Source organism: Coenobita brevimanus, chromosome 14, assembly GCF_032717465.1.
Source record: "Coenobita brevimanus isolate Jiangsu-jjx chromosome 14, ASM3271746v2, whole genome shotgun sequence".
In the NCBI taxonomy this organism is placed as follows: Eukaryota; Metazoa; Arthropoda; class Malacostraca; order Decapoda; family Coenobitidae; genus Coenobita; species Coenobita brevimanus.
Genome location: NC_136967.1, coordinates 1,012,738 through 1,027,336, shown reverse-complemented (window position 1 = coordinate 1,027,336; position 14,599 = coordinate 1,012,738). Strand labels below are relative to the sequence as shown.

General features: G+C 44.3%; 2 protein-coding genes across 2 annotated transcripts; both read left to right on the top strand.

Annotated features, from left to right (window-relative positions):
* Positions 1-277: 277 nt before the first annotated feature.
* On the top strand, positions 278-6,662 carry LOC145417733 (gamma-butyrobetaine dioxygenase-like). The gene is made up of 8 exons (XM_080286337.1): positions 278-359; positions 2,169-2,395; positions 2,899-3,026; positions 3,397-3,606; positions 3,787-3,892; positions 4,595-4,797; positions 5,922-6,088; positions 6,493-6,662. Exons 1-8 carry the CDS (start codon positions 278-280, stop codon positions 6,660-6,662), a joined length of 1,293 nt encoding a protein of 430 aa, XP_080142463.1.
* Positions 6,663-7,360: 698 nt separating this feature from the next.
* On the top strand, positions 7,361-13,765 carry LOC145417723 (beta-1,3-galactosyltransferase 4-like). The gene is made up of 5 exons (XM_080286325.1): positions 7,361-7,394; positions 9,063-9,841; positions 10,093-10,243; positions 12,430-12,605; positions 13,718-13,765. The coding sequence occupies exons 1-5, from the start codon at positions 7,361-7,363 to the stop codon at positions 13,763-13,765; spliced, it is 1,188 nt and encodes a 395-aa protein (XP_080142451.1).
* Positions 13,766-14,599: the final 834 nt, after the last annotated feature.

Below are 14,599 nucleotides of genomic sequence, written 5' to 3'. Positions count from 1 at the left end.
ATATGAGAGAGGGGGTGTGAACTGGGGGCAGGGCAGTGAAATGGTGTTCAACAGGGCGACATGGAGGCCATTTGTTTGTGGCCACCCCTTATGGGATTGAGGCATCTGGCAATAGACAGAAAGAGAGATGGATGTTTACAGTCAGTTGTCATCATCTGCGTAAACAAAAAACTTTAAAGAATCCAAACAAAACAGAAAACACTGAATAATATGAATAACTGCAAACAATCCTTGCACGGAAAGATGACAGTAGCAAGCTGGACCATTATGTGCGTTTATGGGGGTACGTGCCAGAATTACACAATATTACATCAGCGGCCAGCCATCGCCTGGCCTACAAAAGGAGAGGATGGCATTCTGTAAGCAGTCCCAGCAGGCCTACTGGTGCACCTAGACTTATCGTCATTGGCGGCTAAATTGATCACATTACGGCTGCTTGCCGCAAGGACAGAATAAAAAGGGAAATTAGGAACAAAGGCAGTAGACTTCCATTATGACAAAAAACTTTGGTGATGCCACCACCACCGCTGTTAATTTAAAAGGGGCTGAGTCCCGCAGGCACTGCCAGCCATTCGTTTTCGTTTTTAAAGGCTCCAACATGCTTGCATGTGTCGGCCTTGGTCACCTAATGGCGGCTCTCCATGCTGCACGATCCATTGCAGCCTCCCTGTTCAGTCCCTTAACCCTAAGGTCACACTTAATGACCTCGTCCCATGTCTTTCTCGGTCTACCCCTCATAACCCCACCCCCAATATTAACACTTCTCACCTTCCTCACCCAACTATCATCCCCCATCCTCTCCACATGTCCAAACCACCTCAATCTACCTCTCCTCATCACAACACCAATACACTCCAGTCCCATCCTACCTCTCAACTCTTCCATTGTAAACCCAGCCCCTCCAGGCCTTGGACGCAGGGACGCACTGCACATCCACCTAATCATTGTCATTTCTGTACGTCTGAGCCGGCGAATGTCTTCCTCCTTCACTGCCCAGGTCTCACTGCCATACAGCATTACACTCCTAACACACGCTGCATACAAAGACCCCTTAGCACGTAGGGAGAGCCCCTCAATGTCAGGAGAGGCAAGAGCTCCCTGAACTTCTTCCAACCACTTCTCACCCTAGCCACAGAGCTAGCTCCAGCCCCACCTCCAGCACACAACATGTCTCCTAAATAACAAAACTCTTCCACACACTCAAGAGATTCACCAGCAAGTTCAATTCTTTCACGTCTGACGATCTCCACCTGCTCACCCCGGCACGCCGTACACATAAAATCAGCATTATCTCGCAGTCTACCTCTGATACCACTACATCTCTTATGCACCCATTTATCACACACACCGCACAAGATGGAATTACTTCCCACGCCCTTGTGGCAAACTGCACATGGCCACTCTCCCTCGTCTTTGACAGTACCGCCACCAACCCTAGATATCATCACTTTTGTTTTATCTGCATTTACCCTTAAACCCTTTTGCCCCATACCATCTCTCCACTTCCTAAACCATATGATATATAATTCAAATATAGGTAGCATAAGGCACTGGCAGCGACACTTGTAAGTAATATCAAACAACGAACTTGCCTAGCCCTGGGATCCTAAGCTCCTCGTGGGGCAACATAGGACTGGATAAAGGAGGGATGGATGGAAAAATATTTCAGTAAAATTTAAACAAGTGTACAAAACAAAGCCTAAATATCTTCATGACAGCCAGATATTCTGTTTAAATTCAAAATACAGGTATTTGCTTTTGACCTTATGCTGCCATTGTCCCTTGGTGTACTGGGGGTTGTCGAATAAATTGTTCATCATTTTAAAGGCGAATCTGCCAAACAAAATAAATAAATAACAGGTCCTCAAGGCTGAAGTTTGACACGAGCCCACTCCGAGGCAGCTTGGACTTCGGAGCATCGGCTTGGCCTGTAAGAGACTCAGGCCTTGTTTCTGCAAATCGATTTTTGGCAGGTGCATCTGATGTCCAACTTAAGACTGACTCAAGTCCCAAGTCCAGCTCATGCCCAGTTCTTGCATTCAGGCCTATGAGACAAATTTCGTCTGCTGTTCTACTGTATCAGATTTCATACTTAGGGCACATCCATCACTTTCTTTCCTGATTAATTACACAAAAACGGTTCAACTCTTGTTCCCTACTGTACACAGGTATTATTTGTACCAATGTACTAATAATCACCCCATGCCATCCTTTCGTATGCCCTGTACTTTCCCTTCGTCAGGTTGAGTGGGGAGGGGAAGGTGGGAGTGATATGTACCCATATGTATGGCTGAGAGACAACTGCCAGTGTTCCACTTGCTACCACCCTCTTGCCGCTTCCCGCACGACACTCATACCGCACCTTGACTTGCTGACATATCCTCACAGCATACAGGTGAGACACACAGACAGACAGCTAGAGCATTCTTCTACTGCACAGCAAACTATGACACTAATTCCTATAAAAATTTTCCTCCAATTCACTACCAGAATTTTTTTGATGTGATTCATATTAAGCAAATTGCATCATGATCTCACAGGATTATATCAGAAGTATTATATCCAAAATGTTCCTCTGATATGCTACCAGAATTTTTATGATGCAATTCATATTATGCAAACTGCATCATGATCTCAGGATTATATCAGAAGTATTATACCATATTGCCCAAGAATGGTTAATATGGACATAGTTTACATAAATAACATACAAAACAATATAGACATGCCATGTGCAAAATTCATCGCTTAGGAAAATGTTATGAAGCTCTCGTAATCCATGAAACCATGGCCCTAAGCCTTCACCTGCAAGTTTAACCAAGAGGGAAAAACTTTGAAGAGATGATAAAAAATTACTTTATGAAATTTCACATTCTGACTCTCCATCTCCCTGGTCAGGTAGTGGATGGCGGCAATGGGGTGGAGGTGAAATGGAATGATGGCCATGAAAGCGCATACCAGGCCAGCTGGCTACATAACCGTGCCTTCAACGAGACGCGCCGAAAAGCCCGGGAGCTGGAAGTTAGGTGCGACCAGTAGAAAAGGAAGTGCCAGTCTAAAGTTACTAAAATTGTCATAGTCTGTATCAAACTTATCAAACTTAATACTGGATTGTCATTACTGACAACTGTTATTTACCATTACGGGTACTGTCTTATCATTACATGTGGCAATGAAGGGATTAGAACCAGTTTTGGCTAACCCTTAAACTTTGGCCAATGACATACATTTTACTCTGGCTTACATCAGACAATAATATTCACCACTGGGAGACATCCAGAGATGAAAAACTTAAAGCATTCAATACAATGACATTCTGATATATCTAATACACTATACCGCCTGATGTTATTAAGTACAGGACAAGAAATTGACTGCAACCTTACCATGTTACAGGCTGGAACGCAAATACTGGGGCTCAGAACTCCAACACGACCTGCCTCGCGCCTCTTTCCCCGACCTGTTGTCTAGTGAGGCGGCACAGTTGGACTGGCTGCGGCAACTCGAGGTATATGGCTTTGTGCAGATCAATAATGTCCCCACTGAGGTGGGACAGGTGCGACGGCTGGCGGAGAAGATCGCATTCATCAGGAAAACACATTACGGGTGAGTCTGGGGTGTGTCTCGGAGGATGGAAATGAGGAGAAACAGAAATATATTTGTGTTGTGCGGTTACGTTTCCATGTGTGTGGGGGGGAGGGAGACACGAGCTTAAATGAGAGTGTGAGTAAGCTTTTCAGCTAAGGTTTCCAACTTAACCTAATTAGACCTAACTCTCCCCTACAGTGAGGAATTTACAGTGACTACCAAGCCTGACCCCAGCAACGTGGCCTATTCAAGTGGCACCCTCCAACTCCACACCGATTTACCTTACTACGAGTACATGCCAGGGGTGGGTAATATATGCCATACAACATACACAATATATAGACACAGATCAACAGATACATGGATTTAGACAGATAGATATATACATACACAGACAGACAGACATAAAAACAGACAGCTATGCATGATGTTGACTGAATATCTAGGATGGGTATAATTTCAGAGAGGCCCAATGGTCACTCCTAGGCTGAATAAACTCGCCTGACAGTAATAGATGTATTGAGCTAAAGATGTTAAAATGGCTAAGATATTAACTTTAAAAATGCTTATTCCTCCATGGGATTAAACTTAAAAAAGATTTTATTCAGCACAGGGAAACTTGGTGACCTAACCCAACCTAATCCAATCCATCCAAACCTAACCTACTCGTAATTAACTAACCCAACCAAACCTATCCAAAAGCAGTCCAACATAACCTAGCTGAAAACAATCCAACTTAACCTACCCCAACCAAAAGCAACTCAACCTAACGTAATCAACAAAACCAAACGTAATTTACTCCAACCTAAAGCAACCCCAATCTAACCTAACTGAAAGTAACCCAACCAAATGAAACCTATCCAAACCTAACCTAACCGAATGCAACCCAAGTTAACTTATCCAAACCAAAGGCAACTCAACCTAAATGAAATAAACCAAATTTAACCAATCCCAACCCAAAGCAACCCACCCAAACCAAACCTAACCTTACCTGCCAACCCCACAGGTGCAGCTGATCCATTGCATTGTGCAGTATGAGGGTGATGGCGGTGAGAGCCAGATTTGCGATGCAATACATGTGGCTAGGGAGTTGCAGCGTCAGCACCCACACCTGTACCGCGCCCTCACCGACACCCCAGTGGACTGGCTTGATGTGGGCATTGATGTGGGTCACGAGTTTCGCAAAATGCTGAGGCTGCCCATGATCTGGTGGGTTGAAATGAGAGGCTGTCAGGATATCAAATTCAGTGTTGTCCTTAATTTCCTACACTGCAATGTACAGACACACAAGTATCTTCCCAAAGTCTGACGAATACATAGTGGTAAAATTTAAACCATGTGAAACAAGCATTGGTAGAGATACGGTTTTCACTGCATTTTGCCTGTTCTAAATTTTGTTCAGACGTACCTGGGAAGACAGCACTCTCTCTGTTCAAAAGTACGTCGGTACTTCTCGGCGGGCTGTGGCATTTCAGAGCGTTAAATGAACTTTTTTTTTATAAGATAGCAATATGGAGGGGAGAAATATGAAGGAAAGATACTCTCTCTTTCGCTCATGAAAAAAAAAAAAAAAAAAAAAAAAAAAAAAAGGATACTCTTTTTCGTTCAGACATGAATGAGATATTGGGAAGACAAGACACGATGCTGGCAGAGGATGGTGGACTGACTTGCTCACAGCAGTACAAATTGTACTCTAACACTGCCTAATATTAGCCTAACATTGGCTAATCTAACCCATCCAAACCTACCCTAAAATGACCTAACGTAATACAATCAAATTTCAAATAATGAAACCCTGTCAAATCCATATTTGGTAGGTTGCGAATAAATGCTAGCCTCGAGGTTTCATTTCAGTGCTAACCAATATTGTGTAATTGCCATAAATACATCAGTCTCTAATCTAATCTGATACATCCTAATCCAACCCTGAATAATCGAAATGAAGCAACCAAACTTCGCCTAAAACAATGAAGCTCAACCTAACCTAGCTCAGTCTACTAGCCTTGCCCAGTCTAACAGCCAAACCCAGCCTAATCTCGCTTCAAGTTTCCTCCCATCACAAAATCTAAGCTGACCCCATATGAACTAACACAATCTAACCAAACTTAATCTAACAGCTAAGCCTAACCACGCCTTACTTAACCAAACCAAAGCTTGCCCACCCTAACAACACAGTATAACATAACTTTTCTTGCATCTAACTCAGCCTAACAGTCGAATGTAATGTAAACTTTCTTGTCCCTAAACCTAATTAACTTTTTTTTTTTTTCCATCTAACAATATAATCTAACGCAACTTCTACCTACATCTAACATACCTTCTCTCGTCGCCAGCACCGACAACAGTGGCGAGATCGTGCGAATAAACTTCAGCCAGCCCCAGAGAGACTCCCACTTCAGTGTGCCCGTGAATGACGTGGCGCTCTGGTACACCGCCATGTTGCAGTACCACCGCCTCCTCACCCATCCCAGATATTGCATACAGTTCAAGATGGCGCCGGGTAGGTACTGCACAGTCGCAGTTCACGATGACGCCGGGTAGGTATTACACAGTCGCAGTTCACGATGGCGCAAGGTAAGTATTGCACAGTCGCAGTTCACGATGGCGCCGGGTAAGTACTGCACAGTAATAGTTCAAGATGGTGCAGGGTGGGTAATGCACGGCTGCAGTTCAAGGTGGTGCCGCAGGTACATTAATGAACAAATGAGTATTTATAATACATATATCAATAATGTTATTTTATTCCCCAGAGGTACGATACTAAACAAATGACTATTTGTATGCAAGGCAATTTATCTCCCCGCAGGTAAGATATGACTTATGTGTGCCAATAATTCATCCCCCAGCAGGTACGTACTTTAGATATGACAGTATTTATGTGTACATCAATTTATCCCCCTGCAGGTACGATACTGAGCCTAGACAACCACCGAATGGTGCACGGACGCAGCAGCTACAACTCAGGTCAAGGAAACAGGCACGTAGAGGGCTGCTACATGGAATGGGACGAGGTCAGGTCACACCGCCGCGTCCTCCAACGAAAGCTTGGGTCATCACAACATTCTGAGATATGACAGCAGTCTTGGATGCGAAACTGTTTTGTAACACTTTAATTTCAGTCACACTCACCCACCTTCTTCCTCAAACTCTCACTCTCTCTCATTTTTTATACTTTGTTCAGCCTACTGTAATACCGCACTTCTGTATTCATCCGAATCATCCTTGCACTCAGTGGGTTTACAGTGTAATCTTTATCTCACTGAATGCGCACTCTAAGGATCGTGTTTTCGTCGGGTGAGGGGGTGAGAAGGCTCCCAAGCACCTCTTCCTTAGCGGTTTATCTTCCAAACCTCCTAGCCGGGACTGTGTCTCAGTGGTAGTGAGCCTGACTCGAGACCAAAGAGTCGAAAGTTCGCGCCACGCCTGAGTAGATGCCCTGCTGGGAAAGGCAGCGCTCTCCCATCGCCTAGCGGGGCTATGTAATATATCAAGGTCTAGCTCGGTGAATTCATGTCCCCATGTAAAAATTCCCCCCCCCCCAAAAAAAAAAAATAATAATAATAAAATAAAACCCAAACTACCCATTAACATCCTCTTTTTGGCTTCTTACATCTTTTAATATGGACATACGAGTACACAGCAGAACAAGAATACAGCACCGCAGCAGGGGCAGATGTAAACCGGTAAGGAACAGGTGTTGGTAAGCTTTCTGACTGCACGAAAATACCACCCTAAGACCCAGTGAACGTTAAAGTGTATGATTATTGCCACCATGGATGAACTATGGGATCAGACGCTTGACAATGGTACACAGATAATATATAAGTCGATATGAATGCAAGTGAAGACGCTCCATGTGATAAAAGTGAGAATAAAGCAATGTTTGTTTTCTGACCTGGAGTTAAGGCCAACGTAATTATTATACGAATAATTTAAATGAAAAAGTTAGAAGCATACGAAAGGGGGGCGAGGATGAGGGTGAGGGAGGGGGTGAGGGTGAGAGGGTGTGTGTGAGGGTGAGGGAGAAGGATGAGTGAGGGTGAGGAAGGTGAGTGAGGGTGAGGAAGGTGAGAGAGGGGGTGAGTGAAGGTGAGGGAGGGAGTGGGGGAGAGGGTCAGTGAAGGTGAGGGAGGGGGAATGGGTGAAGGAAGAGTAAGGGTGGACGACTGTGCAATAAGGTCCCATATTCTCGTTGGTTAAAAAAGCTCCCTTACACCAATTCGTAAGTGATTTATTTTGCCTATTACTCCTTACTGTCCTCTTCTGTGCCATTTAGCCTACATTCAGACTTTACCATACTCAGCACTAGTAACATACACAGGTATTAGACGTAGGGGTATGAGTGAGGGAGGACGAGTGGTGGGAAGGGGATGGGGGAATTTTACGGTATAATAGACAGGGTAAGGTGGGGGTGACAGTGGGATACAGGTGAGAGTAAGGTTAGGGAAGGGGGTAGGGGTAGGGGTGAGGGGGAAGAAGGGAGCGAGTGGGGGTAAATGAAGATGAAGATGAGGGTGACAGTGAGGATGAAGGAAAGGTCAGGGTGAAAGGTGTGGGGGAGCTGTGTGGGATGTGGGGGAGCTGTGAGGGATGTGGGGAAGTTGTGAGAGGTGAGGGTGAGGAATGTGAGGGAGGCGTGACAGGGGTAGGGGTGGGGAGGGGTGAGGATTAGGGATGCGGGAGAGGAAGGGGAAGGGTGACGGTGAGGAGTGAGAGGGTAAGGGTGACGGTGAAAGGAGAGGGGGTAGGGGGTGTGGGTGAGGGGGTAGGGCTGAAGGTAAGGGATGTGGGTGAGGGGTGAAGAAGTGAGGGTGTGGGGTGCCGGCAGTAGGGGCGAGAGTAAATACACGCCCCAAGTCAATCCTCTCGCCACACCTGCAACTGCATGCAGGAAAACGCTGCAACTTTCCTCCCAAGCATCATTCTCTATCCTTCTGTTCACTGGCCAGGCACCAGCTCAAGATTCTCAGTGTTGGGGGATTCTTAGTGCATTCCTGCGTTCGATGATTCTGGGTATTAGGAATTCTGCTAAGTGATTCTGAGTATTTGGAATTGTTAGGTGATTCTGAGTAAGAATTCTTTCGTGATTCTGAGTATTGGGAATTCTGTCTTAGGTAATTCTGTGTGCTGAGTAATTCTGGGTATTGGTGTATTCTGAGCGCCTGGTGATTCTGAGTGTCACATGCAAAATAACTAAATGCTATGGCGTCCTCAGGACCAAATATGACAAACTGTTCCCAGGTGTGACTGTGCTGTGGTGGGAAGTGCAGCTGTACTTGGCTCGGGATCGACTGGTGGGGTGGTTTCATACTTTCTACTCGGTTTTCCAATCTTTTTCTTTCTCTCTCTCTCTCTCTCTCTCTCTAAAAAAAAAAAAAAAAAAAAAAAAATGATCCCAAGGCCTCATCTCACACTCATCATTCTAACCCTCTTGCCGGCTTATGGATTCCTTTCTCTTATTGGGGTGGCCACAGCATCGCCATCAAGTAACATCAATATCAACAAGAAAAGCATCAATGTGAAGTATCTGGCCAACAAGAACATATGTTGCAAGAGCAACAACAACAATAACAATGACTATTACGGCAACAGGAATGTTGTGAACTTTTTGGCATATCACAACCATAATAATGTGAAGTACCCAACCAACAACGAAATGGACTATACCCTTCACATCAACAATAAAATCACCAAAGACTACACTAGCGACAACTACGACAACGACCAAACTGATGCTGAATCACAAGACGGTGTTGGTGGTGAAACTTATTGGCACCAGGACTATTACAAAATGTACAAGGCCTTCGTTAGACACGCCATGTTTTCTGATATCTACGAACCAAAATTCCTGATAGAAAATGGCCATTTATGTCAAAACACCAGGAGAATATTTGTGTTTATTAATTCCAGGGTCAACAGTTCAAGTACCCGGACAGCTATAAGACAGAGTTATTTAGAGAAACTAAAACACAACGGGATAAATTACGCTTTTCTACTGTCGAAACCCGCCAGCCCTTTCTCACTAGCAGCCATCCTCAAGGAAAACGATTTGAACAGGGACTTAGTTGTGGCGGGGAGTGAGGAGTCCTACTGGGATCTGACCCTTAAAACTGCCCACTTACTGGACTGGACAGTCACCCACTGTCCGTCCAACGTCCTGTACATGGCTAAAGTGGATGAGGACGTGTACGTGAATGTTGGGAGGTTCCTACAGGTCCTGGCAGCCTCACGAACAACTGCCATCCTCGGAAAGGTCAGTAGAGACGCTATGATAGGTGAGTTAATTCATCATTGCCCTATTTCCCACTAACAAAAGAAGTGGGTTGTACACAGAAACAGAAAAAGGTCACAAAATATTACTCTCATTACTAGTTTTATGACAGCTAAATGAAATTCCCATATTATTACTATACAGTAATCATCAAACAAAAATAAGATCCCTCATCATACACTTAACAGACCACTGCCTACATCCCCCTATCCTCCCCTCTCCCCTCCCAACAGATCCGTGAAAACTGCCTAGCGTTCCGTGGTGTGGGTGCCTCCCTGGGTGAGTCCCTGAGACTGTCCCCGGTGCCTGTGGTCACCCGCCACCACCTGCCCCTTCAGCCAATGCCACCCTTTGCTATGGGACCCGCCTACGTCATCACCACTGGTAAATACAGCCATGAGCAATAGTTTGCTCACAATCCTCTGCTGGCTGTGGCAATGAAAGTGTTACTTGAACTACAGTATTTTAATATGATTGCAATATGAGGTACATAGTAAAACAATATGAGAAGGATACTGTCATTTGGGGAGGCAGGGGAAATAAAGGAAGCAAGAAACACAGCTGGCAGATGATTGTCAGCTTATGACAGAACACAATGTATTACTCTACAACTGAGCTACATTAAGATGAATCTTGCATGAAAATTTTTATGCTCCATTTGTGTCATAGCTATCTGTGATTTACCATGGTGAGTTTGCTTCTTGTATCAGCAGAGGATCCTCAGTACAGGTTTCATTAGTTTCTTAAGGCTCCAACATGCTTGCATGCATCGGCCTTGGTAACCTAATGGTGGCTCTCCATGCTGCTCGATCTCTGGCAGCTTCCTTATTTAGTCCCTTATCCCTGCGGTAACACTCAGTGACCACATCCCGTGTCTTCTTTGGTCTACCTCTCGCTACCCTACCCCCAACATTAACACTTCTCACTTTCTGCACCTAATTATCATCCCCCATCCTCTCCACATGCCCAAACCATCTCAGTCTACCTCTCCTCATCACAACACTAATACACTCCAGTCCCATCCTACCTCTCAACTCTTCCATCGTAAACCTAGCCCCCCCAGGCCTCACACTCAGGGAGGCACTGCACATCCATCTGATCATTGCCATTTCTGTATGTTTGAGCCTGCGAATATCCTCTTCCTTTATCGCCCAGGTCTCACAACCATAAAGCATTACACTCGTGACACATGCTGCTTACAAAGCTCCTTTAGCATGGTGGGAGAGCCCTCTCAATGTCAGGAGAGGCAACAGTTCCATGAACTTCTTCCAGCCACTCCTCACCCTAGCCACAGAGCTAGCTCTAGCCCCACCTGCAGCACAAAACATGTCTCCCAAATAACAAAACTCCACACACTCAAGAGACTCACCAGCAAGTTCAATCCTTTTATGCCTGGCAATCTCCGCATGCTCTCCCCGACACACTGAACACATGAAATCAGTAATATCTCGCTGTCTACCTCTAATATCACTACATCTCTTATGCACCCATTTATCACAAACACTGCACAAGACTGAATTACTTCCCACATCCTTGTGGTAGATCACACATGGCCACTCCCCCTCTTCTTTGAGAGTACCACTCTCAGCCCTAGATACCATCACTTTAGTTTTATCTCAGATCTTCTATCACCCTTACCTGGCCATAACCACCTTAGCCTTCTTTTCTCCTTAATTGCAGCTTCTACACCCTCATCCCACCACTAAGTTACTCTGTGTCTTGGGGGGCCCCTTGTCCATCCACACACTGAATCAGTAACTCTCAAGAAACTGTTCTTGAGGGCTCTGCACTGTTCATTAACATATCTGTCAACGTCTCCCTGTTCAGCCACTTCTCTACTTATCTCGCTATAGAAGGCATCCCTTACTGCTTGGTTTTTCAACTTCCATATTTTCCTCCAAAGAGCACAGGTTCTCCTTAAGCAACTTGTGTTACAGCATACACTCCAACACAAGTTATTGATATATGACATGGTGCTTTATCATCTTCAGTGATTAGTTTAACCTTGTTCCATTCTTTCACACTGGGTGGGGACACTGACATGAATCAATGGTTACAACTGTTATGCCCTAATGTCATGTGTGATGTTATGTGCCCGGATAATAAACGTCTGCAGGATATTCTTATAAAAAACCCAGTAGGGTAACTCACCTTCAAATAAGATAGAATTCAGTAAATAATGGTGAGTTACATCATACATAGGTCAATTACTGTACTCAGTTTATAACAAGAAATACATTCCTCAATATCCCCGACTTGTCCTACCTTACATTTATCATCAAATTAATGCTTAAAATAAAAAACCAAATATTGTTGGTTTGTTTTTGCCTGACAAGGATCCGTAATCACTTTCAACTCAACTGACAGTTAAATGTAATCAGACTGGAAGGATGATTTATTCAGTAACCAAGAAAGTGCAATTCTATCATAAGATCTAGACTCCTCAAAAATCATAAAACCAGAACTTGGTATTTAAGGTATGAGAGTAGCCTTTTCCGTCAGATGAAAACAAACCGTCTTTATCATGATGGCCTACAAACAAGCTCAACAAATTTTCTATACCGTGACAGATCTCGTGCCGCTGCTGGTGGCTGCGGCCCAGGAAATGGTCCACCTGAGCTATGAGGACGTCTTCTGGACAGGCCTGGTGGTGAACGAGCTGAATGAGGTGGGAAGTGGACTGAACCTGGACCCCGACAGCATGAAGAGAAAGTACAACAGTCCGCCAGACCGTCCCCACCTGAATGTAAAACGGGTGGATGTGGCAGGCTGGAGGGAAGACATAAGGAACGTCAATCAACACTCTGGGTCTGCCACACATGCTGTTATCATACACGGGGTTAACTGGGAGAGAGACAGAGAGTTTATTAATGCTTTATAAACTGAATGCACACACACACACACACACAGAAATTTAACAGCTTGAATACCAAAGACCCATTTTATTCAGCTGCGATCTAGACAGAGCATTTCAAGTGTGTGTGCGTGTGTGTGTGTGTGAACTGAAAGTACTGTACAGTCCCCCTTTTTATCTGACAGTTAAGTGCATGAGGATGAAGAGGTATTTCCATTCAGGTAGTGCCTTTATTTGTACTGATTTGTAATGAAGCCATGGAAATGCCAGCCATATAACACAGCGAAAAAATACTTGCATTCACATTGATTTATGCATTTTCTGTCAAGAATCTGGAATGCTTCAATGGTGAATCAAGGTATGGCCCACATACACTGGGCACTGATAATTTTTTTTTTTTCTATTACTGGATCCTATCCATCACATGTAGAATAAGTTAGGTTGTGACATCACTGACTGGAAATGATGGTTGTCCATAGAAACACTGGAGAGTTTTGGTTCTGGGACTCAGTGGTTAGCCAGCCAGGTGGTGGCAATGGCTACTTCACAATGAGTTACCAAGAGTAACAGTGTACTGTAAAGTGATGGGGATTTAAGTGACATGTTTCACACCTGGTCATATAGCTGCTGACCACCAGCATGGAGGCTAAGATCATTAAGTCAAATAAACCTGTTTTATCCTCCAAAGTAATGCATATTGAGCGATTATCCTGTGACAAATAACCTACATGTACATGAACAGAGATGAAAGTATGGATGAATTGAAATCTGAAGTGGAACAATGTCTTTCAGGATCTTTATAAACTGACTACATGTGAATGGTTGAGTTGTTCACCCATGAATGTGTGCACAAGCTGACTGCCACAATATATACATATCTGCAGGATATTGTGATTACTGGGTGATGAATAAGATTGTAAAACATAAAAGCATCTGATTATTCAAATTCCAACTTCGATGGTGTGAGAACCCTTTGTGTCCATGACCAACTATTCTCTTCACAGGCAGCAGCCTCTCCTCTACACCTCCATACCAATATTACTGTAACTTAATCTCCTCGTTTTTCTCCACTGACCTCTCACCTCCTGTCTCTATTACCATAACTCTACAGTCTCCTAGCTTCCCTCAACTGACCTTTGACCCCGTTTCTCACAATGACTGTAACCACATTCCCCTCGCCTCTCCCCACTGACCTCTCACCTCCTGTCTCTCACTTATACTGTAACTACAGTCTCCTCACTTCTCTCCATTGACCTCTCACCTCCTGTCTCTCACCATTACTCTAACTTCAGAGTCTCTTTGCTTTGCTCCACTGATTTCTCACCTCCTGTTTCTCACTATTTCTGTCACTTCAGTCTCCTCACTTCTCTCATCTGACTTTTCACCTGTCACTCTCTAACCTCCATTAGTTCTCACCCTGTCACAACCCCACATTATTTTCCCTCCACCAGCTTCTGTAAAACTTCAATCACCTTCCCTTTCACAACTTACCACATATCCTGAAGCAGCCTCACTGATTCACCCAGTTTCAGCTTACCACAAAAGTCTTGATTTACGTATCTCGACACTGGAATGAAGGTAGACCAAGAAAAAAGACGTAAAACTAAGGACCCTTGACATAAAAACCACAAAACACAATAACACATATTAGTCATTAAAGCAAGAAAAAAAAAAATGGGAATCCTTGATATTAATACAGCCATAACACAATGCCACATCATCATCATCCTGACCTCCTTTTCCACCCTAGGGCAGGGTGAGGAGTAGCAACATCCAGACAGCCCAAGTTTGCCCACTCCAATGGGTCGCACTTCCATTCACTCATCATTCATCCTTCAGAATGAAGGCTTTATCTGATACACCAAAAAACTTTCACCACATTCTGT

What these genes read in the sequence shown, in the direction of transcription:
- LOC145417733 (XM_080286337.1), top strand. Translation starts at nt 278, where the DNA reads ATGGGGGTACGTGCCAGAATTACACAATATTACATCAGCGGCCAGCCA. An exon ending in GCCCGGGAGCTGGAAGTTAG is followed by an intron (nt 3,027 to 3,396) that starts GTGCGACCAGTA and finishes ACCATGTTACAG; the next exon opens with GCTGGAACGCAAATACTGGG. An exon ending in ACTACGAGTACATGCCAGGG is followed by an intron (nt 3,893 to 4,594) that starts GTGGGTAATATA and finishes CCAACCCCACAG; the next exon opens with GTGCAGCTGATCCATTGCAT.
- LOC145417723 (XM_080286325.1), top strand. Translation starts at nt 7,361, where the DNA reads ATGGATGAACTATGGGATCAGACGCTTGACAATG. An exon ending in GGATCAGACGCTTGACAATG is followed by an intron (nt 7,395 to 9,062) that starts GTACACAGATAA and finishes GGGTGGCCACAG; the next exon opens with CATCGCCATCAAGTAACATC. An exon ending in CAACTGCCATCCTCGGAAAG is followed by an intron (nt 9,842 to 10,092) that starts GTCAGTAGAGAC and finishes CCCTCCCAACAG; the next exon opens with ATCCGTGAAAACTGCCTAGC.